General features: G+C 55.7%; 1 protein-coding gene across 1 annotated transcript; it reads left to right on the plus strand.

Annotated features, from left to right (window-relative positions):
• Positions 1-10,923: 10,923 nt before the first annotated feature.
• LOC139051823 (uncharacterized) lies at positions 10,924-15,299 on the plus strand. The gene is made up of 2 exons (XM_070528838.1): positions 10,924-13,247; positions 13,357-15,299. The coding sequence occupies exons 1-2, from the start codon at positions 12,375-12,377 to the stop codon at positions 13,624-13,626; spliced, it is 1,143 nt and encodes a 380-aa protein (XP_070384939.1). The 5' UTR covers positions 10,924-12,374; the 3' UTR covers positions 13,627-15,299.
• Positions 15,300-15,641: the final 342 nt, after the last annotated feature.

A 15,641-nucleotide genomic window follows, 5' to 3' on the forward strand; every position in this document is an offset into this window, starting at 1 on the left:
TGCCAACTTTCGAGCACGTGGCGTTCCTCACGCCCACGGTTCCGACGACGACACCGGCGCGGGACGCCTTACGCCTACTGAAGATGAACATCGACCCGGCCGCCAAGAACATCGGGGAGGTCACGCTGCGGCACACAAGGTATGGCCTGACGGTTTTTTCGCACGCGCGCGAATCTATCGACAACCTGAAGGCGGCCATCGCGGATAATTCGGTCACGCGCTCCTCGTTGCTAGTTCGCGTCGGTGAGAAGCGAAACCCGCACGCTAAATTTAGCGGGGTCGACCCGGACGTCGCGCTGGACGAATTTATTCGCGTTCTCAATGAGGGGAACCCGGGCCTCGACCTGGACGTCGACGCGTGCAAGGTGCGCGTGACGTACAGAGAGCGGTCGGGTACGTGCGCCTAGGTCGCGGAGGTGGACCCGCCCGCGTTCGAGCGCATCATGCAGCGGCCCCGGTTGTCTGTAGGCTGGACGGCGGTGCGGGCGGTGGAGGATTTGCACGTGCCAACGTGCACGTTCTGCGCCTCCTACGGGCACGGTAGAACGACGTGCCCGCACAAGGCGGACGCTACGAAGGCGGTCTGCATGAAGTGTTGCGGCAATCACCTGGCCGTGACGTGCCGCTTGCAGATGGGGCAGCTGGAGGTGTGCTGCAACGAGTGCAGAAAGGCCGGCCGGGAGGCGTCCCATCCCGCGGGGTTTCGTGAGTGCCCCATCCGCATGGAGCGGGTGGCTCGCCTCAGGGCCCGCACCAAGTACGGCCCCCCGCGATAGAGCGGCGCGGGCGGCCGCGGGAGGGGGGGAGCCGTGGCCCTGGGGGAGCGGGAGGGGCCGGCGGCGCGATTCAGATATGTTAATTGACGTTAGACCACGTTCGCCGAGCGACGGCTTTGTTGACGGGCCACATGGCGCGAGAGGGTTGCGTGCTCGCGGCCGTCATGGACCCATACACGCAGCAGGGCCAGCTCCCGAAGCTTCCGCCGCACTACCAGGCGTACGCGGCGGCCGACGGCCCGCTGTGTGCGATCATCGTGCGCCGGCCACCCTTTGACGTGTTCCCGACGCACGTGTCGAGACTGGTGGTCGCGGTGGAATGCTCGTCGCGCGAGTTCGCGATTACGGTCGTGGCCGCGTACGCGCCGCCCCACTGGACGATAGACGACGTTTTTGAACACCTAGCGCACGCCATTGACAGAAGTCGCACGCCCGACATTCTGGTCATGGGCGACTTCAACGCGCACAGCGTCCTGTGGGGTCCTCGCGAGGGAGACGACAGGGGCACTCGGCTGATCGAGTTCGCGGCGGCTACGGGCCTGGTGGTCCTTAACGACGCGTCCTCGCCCCCGACGTACGTCACTAAATACGTCGATAGCTGGATTGACGTGACCCTCGCGTCGCCGACGCTCGTGCGGCGCGGCCGCACGTGGCACGTCTCCGACCAGGAGACGCTATCGGAGCACCGACGCTTGGAAATCGCCGTCCACACTGGCGCATGCGCGACTGGCACGCGCCTCACCAACTACGGCAGGCGACAGTGGTTGGAGGCTGTCCGTAACTCGCGATGGTTCGCGAGCGCGGGAGGCGCGGACATCACCTCGCCGGCCGCCCTGGACGCGGTCCTCGCGAAATTTTACACCGTCATCGATCGCGAGCGCGTCAAGCAACTCCGGCCGGCGCGCGAGAGGAGGGGGGCCGGTGGTAAATCGTGCTGGACGCCCGAGCTGGACGGCCGACGCAGGGCGGTTAACGCGATGCGGCGCCGTTTTCAGCGGTGTCGCTCTGACGAGCTGCGGGCCCTTTTTCGCAGCGAGTATAGCCGGGCGGTGGCGGAGTACCGCCGAGACGTGGTCTGCAACCAGTGCAGCGGGCGGTCGCTTTTTCAAGCCACCCTTCCGTTTGGCTTTCGGGGCCGCCCGGTCGCGTGTCATGCTGCCTCCGCTGACGAGGCAGGATGGCGGCCAGACGGCGAGCGTCCTCGAGTCGGCGTCGCTGTTGCTTCGCCATCTTTTCGCGCGCGACAGGCCCGAGACGGACGCGCCCGCGCACGCCGAGATCCGCGCGGCGGTTGGCCGGCCGTACCCCACGGTTGAGAGGGAGAGGCCGTCTTGGCTGGGCGAAATTCAGGCGGTGCTCAGCAGAATGCCGCGCGGTTCCGCTCCGGGTCCGGACGGCCTCACGACCGAGTTCGTCGGGGATTTATTCGCCGCGCACCCGCGCTTCGCGTGTATGCTGCTGAACGCGGCACTGCGGTTGGGGTACTTCCCCAGGACATGGAGGAAGGGCAGATTGGTCTTTATCCAAAAGCCCGGCAAGCCGGTGGATTCGCCGAGCTCGCACCGGCCGATCTGCATGACCTCCATCCTGGGGAAGGTGCTCGAGCGGCTCTTGCAGGGCAGGCTGTACTATTTCGCCTCGTCGCGCGGTCACACGCATCCCTACCAGTACGGTTTCACCCACGGAAGGTGCGCGGTGATGGCGCTGCACGCGCTGTGCGATTACATCAGGCGCCACAAAGCCGAAGGCACGCCCGTGGTGCTCATATCGCTGGACTTCCGGGGCGCTTTCGACAGTGTGTGGCACCCCCTCGGCATTAAGTATTTTAGGGACCGCGGCTGCCCGGCCAACCTGGTCGGTCTGCTCGGTTCATTTCTGGAGGGCCGCACCGTTGAGTACGCGTCGCACGCCGGTTCGGTCTCGGCGGAGACGTCGATCGGCAGTCCGCAGGGGTCGCCCATCTCCCCGCTCCTGTGGAACGTGGTTGTCGACGGGCTGCTTCGGTTGCCGATGCCGCCCGGGGTGCGGGTGCAGGCGTACGCCGACGACACCATCGTACTCGTGCCGGGTAAGAACAGGGCGCGTGTTATGGAGGTCGCGGCGGAGGCGATGCGTCGCATCGAGGCGTGGACGGCCGATTGTAAGCTTGCTCTCAACAGCGACAAAACCTTCTGCGTCCTCTTCTCCTTCGGAAAAGGGGGAATGGAGAAGAGCCACCCGACCATCCGGTTGCAGGGCAGTGCGAGGGGGCTCCCGTTTCGCTCGTCTGTTAGGCTCCTGGGCGTGGTGGTGGACAAGAGGCTGTCTTTCTTCGAGCACGCCGAGCACCTGCAGCGGAAGGCAGAGACGCTTGCCATCAAGTCTCTGTCGTTCATGCGGATGCACACGGCCGTGGACTCCACCATGCGGCGCCGCCTGTACCGACAGGTGCTCCTGCCGGCGGTGGCATATGCGTCCCCCATACGGTGGTCGTCGTCACCTGACTGCCGGCTCAAGGCCCGCATGACCACGGTGCAGCGCACCATGCTGCTGGCGATCACGGGCGCGTATCGCACGACACGGACGGCCGCGCTGCAGGTGCTCGCCAACCAGCCGCCCATCGGGCTGGAGCTCGACAGACTCAACGCGGAATTTGCCCTGTTCCGCATGCGACGCGCGGTCACGTTCGGCGTACACACCTTCACGCCTGACGAGACGCAATACCCGCACGATGCCTGGGGCGCCCACCCATCGGAGGCGCGTGGGTTTCCCTTCGCGCGGCTTGACGTAGTGGCGGCTCGCGCGTGGTCGTCCGTACCGGGCACGCACGTGTACACCGACGGCTCCCACACGTCGAGGTCCGCGGGCGCGGCGGTGGTGGTGTTGAAGCCGCGGGGCTTGATCGTCGCCGTGCGCAAATATCGCCTCACGGTCGCCTCGAGCGCCTATTGCGCCGAGGTGGTAGCGCTCACCGAGGCTCTGAATTATCTGGATACACACGTGTGGGAGCCTCCGGCGCATATTTACGTCGACAACTTGTCGCTGCTCGCCGCGCTGTGCCACGTAATCACCAGGGACGCGCGAATGGCGAGCATTAGGAGCGCGCTGTACCGTCTACAAAGACGGGGCGCCTTGTCATTGTTCCACGTGCCCGCCCACCGGGGCATCTTTGGAAACGAGCTTGCGGACATGGCGCGGGCTCTGCGGCGGTCTCGGGGGTGCACCGAAGGTCGCACCGGTCCTTCCGGGTCGTGAGGGCCGCGTTCTCGGCCGCCGTGCGAGCGCGATGGGCCGTGGAGTGGCGCGGGGAGCACTTCGACACCGAGTTGTACAAGTGGGTGCCGGATATAACGCACATACCGCGGGACTTCCCGAAGCCTTGGCGGTTGGCGTGTCTCATTACGGCCCACGGCAGATTCCCATACTATTTCCGCCGCTTCCGCATCTCGCAGGACATGCGCTGCCCCTGCTGGGCAACCTGCCGGGACGCGCAGCATTTTTTCGCGAGCTGCGCGTTAACGGCCGATATAGTTGAGCGGATACGGGCGTCCGGTAGCGCCCTCACGCCGCGAGATTACCTGCGCCTTCTCAGAGACCGGACGGCGTGCTCGCTGCTCGGGGAGATGGTCGGTATAATTAGTGATCGCATGCCCGACCAGGGCGGGGTCGCGATGGCGCCGGACGCTTGGTAGGCTGCGCAGCGCGCCGGGGCGGAACACCGTGCGTCGTACGAGGCGGCTCGCGGCCGCCTGTGCGACTTTCGCGACAGGTCGCCCTTTCGCTATTCGTCTTTAGTCGTGCGCGTGCGAGCGGCCGTCTGCCGGGGGACTGGTCGTGACACTGTCCTCTGGACGAGCCGGCCCCTATCCGAGTAGGGCGGGGCTTTTGCCTCTGCCGGCTCTGCCGAGACAACGAGCGGCGGTCCTTGTACCGAGGAGGGCGCGGCGTGCACGGCGGCCTTTTTGCGAGCTGTCGGGTCGTGCCGGGTGTGTCGTGGCGTGCGCAGGGCGGCCGTGTGGCGTCTGCTGTGGCCGGACCTGTTTCGAGTAAGGCTGCGCGCCTCTCGGCGTGCCGGGCGCGTCTCGGGGCGACGGAGGCTGCGGTGCGGCCCGTCGTGCTGGCGAATGGGAGCGCGAGGAGGCGTTCCCGGCGACCGGACTGGCCTCTGCGAGGGACACGCGCTCCTTGGTGCGCCGGCCGGGCGTTCCCGAAGCAGGCACTGGTGTCTGCAAGAGACCGCCCCGGCGAGCGATGCGCGCTCATTCGCGCGCGCCGCGCGTGTTCCCCGGTTGGTCATCTACCTTTGTTTTTCTTTTCTTTTCTCCTCCTTATTTCTTTACTTTGCTTTTATTGCTCGCGCCGGGAGGCGCCCCCGAAGACCGCCGCGACGCGCCCTAGCCGTGTCGCAGCTAATAGGTTTGCCGCCGGACGAACAGCGACCGTGTGCACCGACGCCGGGCGCGTCCTTGACGCCCGCCACATTTGCTCGCGAGCACGGACTGCGAAGGGACGTACCTGGCGGCTGGGGCGACCACCCCGAGTCGTGTGAGCCGCCGGGAAGCACCCCCGAAGTCCGCGGCGGCCCCCTTCAACCGGCGGACCGGCTTCACCTGTAGGTGCGGAGAAGCGTCGCAAGGACAAGGGACTACGGCACCGGGGGTGTTCCTGGCACCCGGCATCGCAAGTACCGGGCCGTCGTGTGACGCGCGCCCTGATGATGATGATTAATGTTTAATGGCGCAAGGGCATCAAAGGCCAAAGAGCGCCAGGACATGTGTTATGGTTTAGTAAAATTGTGAGATTAGGACAATGATTTAAAATAGAGGCTGTATAGAGGCCTACACGTAAGATATATCTTTAAATACTAGCGAATGAATTCTAAAATAACCACGAAGATAAATATAAAGGCTTAAATGCATTGGTTATGGGCACACATGGTAAATTATTGCGGATTGCCCGAGTCCCTTGCTGTACAATTCTTGCCTACGCAAGAAGTGCAAGAGCTCAGACATACTTTTGTGCATCAGATTGTACCTCACCTGTGAGGCACAATCTGAATGTTAGGATGGTATGTGATGATGTCGAGAAAGTTCACTTCTGCAAGATAATTAAGCACTCTTTTAAAGTTAAATATTGCATCCTCTGATAAGAACATCGAGGGATGGGATGGTATATGGTGTTAATAGAGTTCCCTAAAATGAGCCAATCGGTGTCGCTGAAGTTCAGGACATTGAATGAGGACATGTAGGACGGTTAGGTTCTCACCACAGCGTGTGCACGTCGGCGGGTCAGTTGCAGTCAAGAGGTGTGTGCCATAAGTGTGACCTATTCTGAGTCGTGCCAGGGTGACTTCGATGTGTCTATCAAGCTTCAGTGGGAAAGGTTTCGTTAACTGCGGTTTAAGCAGGTGCAGCTTATTTTCAACTTTTTTGTCCCACTCAGCTTGCCAATGATTATGGAGCGCCTTTCGTACCGCAGGTTTCATATCTATACCAGGTACCCTGCTTACATCGATTATGTCCCGATGAGCCGCTTCCCCAGCATTTTTGTCCGCCATTTCATTACCTGCGATCCCAGAGTGGCCTGGCACCCAGCAAAGAACAAGAGCAAGGTTTTGTTTATGCGCTACGTGGATCTGTTTAAGGAGCTGGTTAATTACAGGGTTTCGGCTTGCTTTGCCACAGGAGAGGGCTGTGACAACGCTTAAGGAATCTGTGTATATTATAGACTTTTCTATCTTGTGTTGTACTATATAGTCAATAGTGATCAGAATACCGTACGCTTCCGCTGTAAAAAATGCTGCTATGGTTATGCAAGGTTTTAGTGTTGGAGAAGTTTGGGCCATGGGCTGCACATGATACCGAATTTTCAGACTTTGAAGCATCAGTGAAGAATGCAGTAGATCTGTACTTGTCTTCAAGAGCCATGAAATGTTGCTGGATGAGGGCACTTGGACAACTGTTTTTCTTAAGCTCTCTAAAGGAAAAGTCACAAGTGACAGGATATTGCTCCCAAGGTGGGATGGGTTCAGAATAGTCACTTTCCTGCAGATCTGTGAAAACTATTGCAAGTTTTTCAGCAACAGATTTTACTGCCAACGGGAACAGCGGGGCGTGTGAAGGCCTGTTTAAGTAAAACTGATTTGTGGACCGATCACTTATGAGTGCTTTGCATGGATGTTGTTTTAGTGACATGATTCTTATTGCATAGGTGACTCCCAGATATGTACGTTGATAATCCAGTGGCCACTGATCCGATTCTGCATATAGACTTTGGACGGGGCTCGTCCGAAAGGCACCAAGCGCTAGACGGATACCTAAGTGATATACAGGATCGAGTACTCTAAGTGTTGTCTTTGAAGCCGACTGGTATACAATACATCCATAGTCTATGCGGGACAACACAAGGCTTTTAAAAAGAGACAGGAGGCAATACCCATCTGTTCCTCACGACTGATGAGATAAAATGTTTAAAAGGTTCATGGTTTTAAGACATTTCAGTTTCAACTGTTTTATATGCTGCATGAAGGTTAGCTTACTATCGAAGATTACACCTAGAAATTCTTTTCTATTTATCAGGTTTTTCCCATGTATCGTAATACAAGGGTCAGGACATACCCCTCTACGCCTGGAAAACAGCACACAGGAAGTCTTTTCTGCACTGAATCTAAATCCGTTTTCGTCGGCCCATTTCGTGAGCCGATTAACAGTCAACTGGATCTGGCGTTCACATATGGACAGGTTGCAGGATTTAAAGCTGATTTGGATGTCGTCCACATAGACCGAATAAGACACCACTGGTGGTATAACAGAGCGGAGAGAGTTCATTTTGATTATAAAAAGTGTGCAACTGAGCACACCTCCCTGTGGTACACCGTTTTCTTGAATAAAAGTGCGCGATAATACATTGCCAATTCTTACGCGGAACTTCCTTTGAGATAAGTAATCTTGCAAAATGTTCAACATGCTACCACAAATTCCATAGGATGACAGGTCTTGCAGAATACCATATCGCCAGGCAGTATCGTATGCCTTTTCAAGTTCAAAGAATACAGATAGACAGTATTGGCTGTGTACAAATGCATCACGTATATATGACTCAAGCAGAACAAGATTGTCCGTTGTCGACCTCGCTCTTCGGAAGCCAGATTGGTGAGGGTCGAATATACCGTTATATTCGAAAAAGAACACAAGGCGACGGTTAATAATTTTTTCAAAAACCTTAAGTAGACAGCTGGTGAGTGCAATTGGTCTATAGCTATTAACTAAAGAAGGGTCTTTGCCGTGTTTGAGTATTGGTAGGACTATTGCTTCTTTCCAAGATGAAGGTATATGACCAGTTGCAAAAATCTTATTGTAAAGACCTAAGATGCAGTTTAGGGTCTCATAAGGCAAATTCTTGATTATTTCATATGTTATTGTGTCAGAACCTGGAGCCGAGCTACCACAAGAGCCTAGGGCAAGCTTGAGTTCATGGAACGGTAATGGTCTATTGTACCCTTCTGATGACTTTTTTGAATGTAGAGGAATATTTTCAGCTATTCTTCTATGCTTTAAGAAAATTTCGGAATAATTTTCCGAGCTTGATACTCTCTCAAAGTGCTCGCCAAGAGTGTTTGCTTGGTCTTCTATTGACTCACCAGAGCGATTGACGAGAGGAAAAGGATGTGGACGTTGTCCTTTTAGTTTACGTACCCTGTTATATACCTTGCTAACATCCGTGTATGAGTTTATGGAGGATACGTAGCGTGTCCAGCTTTCTCTTTTCGATACTCGGCGAATACGGCGGCCATTTGCCTTGCACCGCTTAAATTCTATTAGATTTTCTGTGGTTGGGTAGCGTGAAAATCTACTCCATGCTTTGTTCTGGCGTTTCTTTGCAGTTTCGCAGTCTTTGTTCCACCACGGCTTTCGATTGACTTTATATGTACAGGACTGAGGGATGCAGTTTTTTGCAGAACAGAGAATATGTTCAGTGATGTAGCTGGCCAGTTCCTCCACACCTAGGTGGTCCACATCTTCCAGGCACAGTTTGCATATGTTTCTGAATTTCGACCAGTCTGCACTATGAAGTTTCCACTTTTTGGGGTAAGCTGGTCCATCGTGCCACTTTGTTGTTTCTAGGAGTGTAGGGAAATGATCGCTCCCGTATGGATTACTGATGACTCTCCAATCCAGGTATGGAAGAAGTGATGCTGACCCTATTGCTAAATCTATGCATGAATACGTGTTGTGTGTGGAACTGTAAAAGGTTGGATCTGCCTTGTTAAATATACAGGCTCCAGAAGAAAGAAGGAAGTTTTCTATTGCCCGTCCTCTCGCATCACATCTTGAGTCACCCCAGAATGTGCTGTGAGCATTAAAGTCTCCGATTACTATATAGGGTTCGGGAAGTTGGTCAATCAGTTTTTCAAATTCTGCTGTGTCAAACCGTTCATCAGGCGGTATATATATGGAGCAATTCGTTATAAGATGATTGCACAATATAGCCCGAACAGCCACTGCTTCAAATGAACTCTGGAGTGATACATCCTGGCATGCAACTGACTTTTGGACTATGATTGCCACACCACCTGAAGAAGAATTACCATTATTTCTATCTTTACGGAAAACGACATACTGTTTTAAAAAGTTCTGGTGTGTAGAGTTTAAATGTGTTTCTTGAACACAGAACAGTCGTGGCTGATATTCCGTTAGTAGATCTTTGATATCATCTAGATTGCGAAATAGACCCCTAGCCAAAAATTGAATTATTTGTGTAGCCATATCGAGGAAGATTTTGGTTGCCTGTGTTCAAGAGCACGTGGTAAAGATAGATGGATATGTATGCTAGGGCGGTAACCGTTTAGGTTACCGGTCCCTTTCTTTGAGCAGTTACAGGAATTTTCTCTCTCGTAGCGCGCTCCTGAGAGCGCTGATCTTTCGGCGTCGATGACGCCGGGGATTTTTGATCGACCTCCATAACCTTTTCCGAGGTGCTGGAGGATCGTGAACTAGGCACTGAAACTCGTGTCCCAGGCCGTAGAGTTCGGATTAGCTTTGGGACCTGCGGGACTGGAGTCGGCAGGTCCACTTTCGATGTTGATGGAGCAGCACTTGCTGCAGCGACCAGGGGGGCAGGCGGAGTGATTACCGGGCCACTGTCAGTGACCGCGGTAGACCCCCGTCGCGCCACCTCGGAAAAGCTCGTGTGATTCAAGTATGACAGACGCTTTCTTGCTTCGTGAAATGTTATATTTTCTTTGACCTTTAATGTAATGATTTCTTTTTCTTTCTTCCATTTAGGGCACGTTCTAGAGTAAGCTGGATGGCTTCCATCACAGTTCACGCAATGTGGAGATGAGTCGCAAGTGTCTGATGCATGATCGTTCGAGCTGCATTTCGCGCAAGTCTGCCGTCCTCGGCATGTCTGGGAAATGTGCCCATACCTCTGGCACTTAAAGCACCGTCGAGGATTTGGAATGTACGGCCTTACACGTACTTTGACATAGCCTGCATCCACTGTACTAGGCAACACACTGGTACCAAAGGTTAGTACAATGTGCTTTGTTCGAAGTTGTTCGTTATTCCTGCGGATTAGAATTCGTTCTACCTTGATGACATTTTGGTCCTGAAAACCTTCAAGCAGCTCTTCGTTAGTAAGGTCCATGAAGTCGTCTTCGGACATTACTCCACGGCTCGTGTTCATGGTTCGATGTGCGGACACAGTGACCGCTACATCGCCTATGCATTTCAAGTCATTCATTTTCTCATATTGGGATTTATCTTTCAGTTCAAGGAGCAGATCTCCATTAGACATTTTTGTGGCTTAGTAGCCAGGTCCTATCGTGTTGCGAAGGCATTTCGCCACCAAGAAGGGGGAGAATTTACGTACGCTCGTGTTGCTTTCACTATGGATTACATGGTACTTTGGGAAATTTTCTTCATTGTTTTTCAAAAAGAATTGAAAGGTTGCATCGGTGCGTCCTCTTTTTAGAGGGCGATCAAGGGAAAGTGTTTTACTAGAAGCCATATAGAGCGCCTACTATATCCTAAAGCGCCTAAATATATCTTAAACTATATATATATATAGTTTATATCCTAAACTATACTATATCCTAAAGCGCCTACTATATTTCTAAAGTTGTATCCGACTGTATAGTCGGATACAACTTTAGAAAAAAGGGGAGGCCCCGCCCAGATGACCGAAGCGGCGAAGTCACCGGCCGTCCGGCGTATGACGTCGGTTCAGAGTGCGCGCCCATTGGTGGATACTCGTGTGCATCTGCCTCGGAGGAGTGAACGCCACCTTTTTTCTAAAGTTGTATGCGACTATAGGTACCAAGACGCGGCTGCAGGAGATCGTCAGTGAGGCCCTCGCGTATTGCAACCTGCCGGCCAACCGCGTGTCCGTGGAGGCGCGCACCTTCTTCATGGCGCGGCTTTTCGAGGTGGCCGGCCTATGCGCCGAATTGAAAACGGAATTGAGAGCGGAGGCGGCCACGGAGCGCGGCGCGGCCCTCGCGTTGCGGGGCACGCTCATCGAGGCGCGTCGCGAGGCCGCCGAGTTGCAGCACCGACCGCGCCTTCGGGCGCCGGCGGCCCGGTGGGCGCGCCCGCGGGCCGCATGAACCCGCCTTCAACGCGGCCGCGTTGAAGGCGGGCATCGCGCCCGCTGTCGGCGCGGCTGACGGCGGACCCGGTGTTCCTGCGACGGTGTGCACCGAGGCGGGGAGAGCCGGTGCCCCACACAAACACGTCGCCTTCCTCACGCCGGTGGGGGCGACCGCGACGCCGGCGCGAGACGTTCTCCGGATACTGAAAACCAACGTGGACCCGCTCGCCAAACACATCACGGACGCGACGCTCCACCACACAAGGTACGGGCTGACCGTATTTACGAACAATCCCAAATCGCTACACAACCTAGAGCAGGCGATGGCTGCGAATTCAGTCACGCGCGCGGCTATCATAATGCGCGTCGCCGAACAGCGCAACCCCTGTATCAAGTTCACAGGGGTAGATCCCGATATCGGCCCCGATGAATTCTTGCGCACGCTCAACGAACGTAATCGCGGTCTCGACCTCGACCTTGACAAGTGTAAGGTCCGCGTCACGTTCGGGGAGGGCGGGCGCGCGATCGTACGTAGCGGAAGTAGACCCGGAAGAGTTCCAGAAGATCCTATCGCGTCCAAAGCTCACGGTGGGGTGGACTTCGGTTCGGGCACGAGAAGACTTGCACGTGCCCCCGTGCACTTTTTGCGCGTCTCATGGACACGGGCGCATGACATGCCCCCACAAGGCGGATCCGTCAAAGGCGCGCTGCATGAAGTACGGCGGTCACCACTTGACCGTGACTTGTAAGGTCAAGATGGGAGACGCCGAGGTGCGTTGTTCGGAGTGCGATAAGGCGGGCCACAGGGAAACGAATCACCCCACCGGTTTCCCCGAGTGTCCGGTACTCCTGGAAAAGGTGGCGCGGCTCAGGGCGCGCACCCACTACGGCGACCCGAAGTAGAAGGAGCGCCGCGGGGCCGGGGGGTGGGGCTAAAAGGGGTTCCTTTTGTATTTATTCGCGCGTTCCCTGTTCCCGGGTATTGGGCCCTATATGGCGTGGGCTCATACCCGCTGAACGCCGGACATGCCCAAAACGCGCAAGGACAAGAACGCGTCGCCGTCCCGCTCCCTCCCGCGGCCTCCGGCCGCTGAGGAGTCGCCCCGCTTGCGGGGATCCGATTTTTCGAAGGACGGCGACGCGGTCGTCGCTCGCTTTTGCGATCTCGTAGACCAGTTGCCGGCTCCGGAAGAAGATCAACCCCCGGCTGCCGTTGGAGACAGGGATGCGGTGTTGTCTTCGGCTTCGCCGCGATCTGCTGTGACGGCGGTGGAGGCGGCGTCTTCTGATGCCGCCGGGTGCCGGGCGCAGGAGCGGTTGCAGGCGATTGAGCACGCGGTCCTCGTGTACGGCAACCTGCCGGCCAACCGAGTCTCCGTGGAGGCGCGGACCTTCTTCATGGGCAAGGTCTTGGAGGCGGTCGCCGTTTGCTGGGGCCTGAGGGCGGAGGTGACCAGGCAGGGTGGAATGGCCTACATATTGCAGGACCAGCTCGCCGAGGCGCGGCGGGAGGCGGCCGAGTTGCGGAGGCGCCTGGCGGTCGCCGAGGCCCGGCTGGATGGACACGCGGTCTCGGTGGCTGGCTCGGGGCTTGCCGGTCGCGGTCCTGCCGCGCCCGCAGGTGGTGTTCCTGCGCCCTCGGGCGCTGGCGGCTCGGCGGGGTCGCCCGCCGGCCGCATGGATTACGCGGCCGCTTTGAGGGCGGGCCTTGCGCCCTCTGCCGGCGGGGCCCGCGGCGGACGCCGAGGCGGGGAGGCCCGGCGCGCTGCACAAGCACGTCGCCTTTCTAACACCGGTTTCGACGACCGCGACGCCGGCGAGGGATGTGCTCCGCCTTCTTCAATCAAACGTGGACCCGCACGCCAGGAACATCAGGGACGTGACGCTTCATCACACCAGGTACGGGCTGACCTTATTTACGGACAATGACCAATCTGTAGCCAACATAGAACAAGCAATAGCCGCCAATCCGGTCACGCGCGCGTCCATCCTCATGCGCGTCGCGCAGCCATGTAACCCTTGTGTCAAGTTCACGGGAGTTGATCCCGACATCTTCCCGGACGATTTCTTGCGCACGCTCAACGAGCGCAACGAGGGGCTCGATCTCGACCTCGACAAATGCAAGGTCCGCGTCACGTTCGGTGAAAGGGCGCACGCGCTAACGACCAGGGGATTGCTCGCCCCTGCCCCATGGACATGGGAAACGCCTCCAACGCCCTCCCTGGTCACGGATTGGTTCCTGCTGCTGCTGGCGATGGGGCGCACCGGACGCGACTGAGAGAGCGCGTTCACGGGGATGTTCCCGATCTGTTGGGCGCTCGACGACCTAATGGGCGCGTTCCGCTCGTCGCGATTAGAGGCGCAAACGAAGCGACGTGTGATCGAGCGTGGCGGTGGGCTTCGCCAGTGCTCAGAGGTAGGTAAATACGGTCAGCCCGTCCCGAAGACGCCGGTCGTGCGGCGAGTGAGGCGTCCAGGGCTGCCTGTACATGGAAGACGGCTGCCGCAGCGGATCGTCGACGGCATCGCAGACTTCGGCGCGCCGGTGGTATGCCTCGCCGGACAGTGTGCCTGGACGAGACGACTCCGCAACAACACTGTGCGAGTGCAGTGTGTGTAGTTTGATTTTCTGTCTTGCTTTATTTTATTTCACTTTCTTTAATTTTCTTCGTCTTTCAGTGCTTGGTTTTTCGTTCTTCTTTTTCTTTTCTTTTGTACCTTGTACCTCTTTCACTCAGTTATGCTAAATCGAGTGTTCACTTTGCTGAGCCTCCAGGCTGCGGGACCATGAACAGTCATATAGCAGAGGCTGCGACCACTGCTATCAGCAGATGTGAACGGCCTTAAGGTAGTTCGAGCATCCGGAGGCTGTTGACTGTAGCGTCACGTTCACATTATGTTAATCCACAAAGCTGGCATTGGTGTGCATGGTGCCTTCCGGGTGGGTCACGTAAACGGCCCAACCTACAGCAGATCCGCTCGACCGAGACACACAGCGGATGCCGCCGGCCCAGTCCGAAGACCCGAGGCGGCGACCACGTACCTTTGTGACGCGTGGCTTTCAGGCCCAGTGTCGGTGTATGCGGTGCCTACCGGCTGGATCGCATAAACGGCCCACCGTACAGCAGATTCTAGCGACCGAGAAGCACGGTAGATGCCGATGGCCCAGGGAGAGGACCCGAGTCACCGACCATGGTCGCTTGTGACGCGAGGCTTTCATGCCTTTTGCCGCCTTTGTGGAACGTTTTTCATCTTTTGTTTTTCTTCTTTTCATCTTGTCTGACTGTTTTCGTGCATTGACTAGTAATTTTCCCTCTTTGCTTTTCTTTTCATTTTTCTTTTTCATCTTGCCGGGGAAAGGGGACTTCTTGCTTACGGCATGTCCATGCCACCCCTCGTCTCTGACTCTTTACTCACATTCATTAGAATGCCCGACGCGAGGGCTTCTGACAGGCACGTACCCAGGATTTTTTTCGGGGGGGCCCTCCATCATCATCATCGTCATCATCGCGATCATCATCATCACGATCACCATTATCACCATCACGATAACCATTATCACCATCACTATCACCATTATCATCATCACTATCACCATTATCATCATCACGATCACCATTATCATCATCACGATAACCATTATCATCATCACTATCACCATTATCATCATCACGATCACCATTATCATCATCATTATCACCATTATCATCATCACGATCACCATTATCATCATCATTATCACAATTATCATCATCACGATCACCACTATCATCATCATTATCACCATTATCATCATCATCACGATCACCATTATCATCATCATTGGCACCATTATCATCATCACGATAACCATTATCATCATCACGATAACCATTATCATCATCACCTTCATCATCATTATCACAATTATCATCATCACGATCACCACTATCATCATCATCACGATCACCACTATCAGCATCATTGGCACCATTATCATCATCGCGATCACCATTATCATCATCATTATCACCATTATCATCATCACGATCACCACTATCATCATCATTATCATCATCACGATCACTATCATCATCATTATCATCACCACGATCATCATTATCATCATCACTATCACCATTATCATCATCAGATCACCATTATCATCATCATTATCACAATTATCATCATCACGATGACCACTATCACCATCATCACAATCATCATTATCATCATCACGATCACCACTATCCGCATCATTGTCACCATTATCATCATCATCATCACCATTATCATCATCACGATCACCACTAT

This window comes from Dermacentor albipictus, unplaced genomic scaffold (genome assembly GCF_038994185.2).
Source record: "Dermacentor albipictus isolate Rhodes 1998 colony unplaced genomic scaffold, USDA_Dalb.pri_finalv2 scaffold_15, whole genome shotgun sequence".
Lineage (NCBI taxonomy): Eukaryota > Metazoa > Arthropoda > Arachnida > Ixodida > Ixodidae > Dermacentor > Dermacentor albipictus.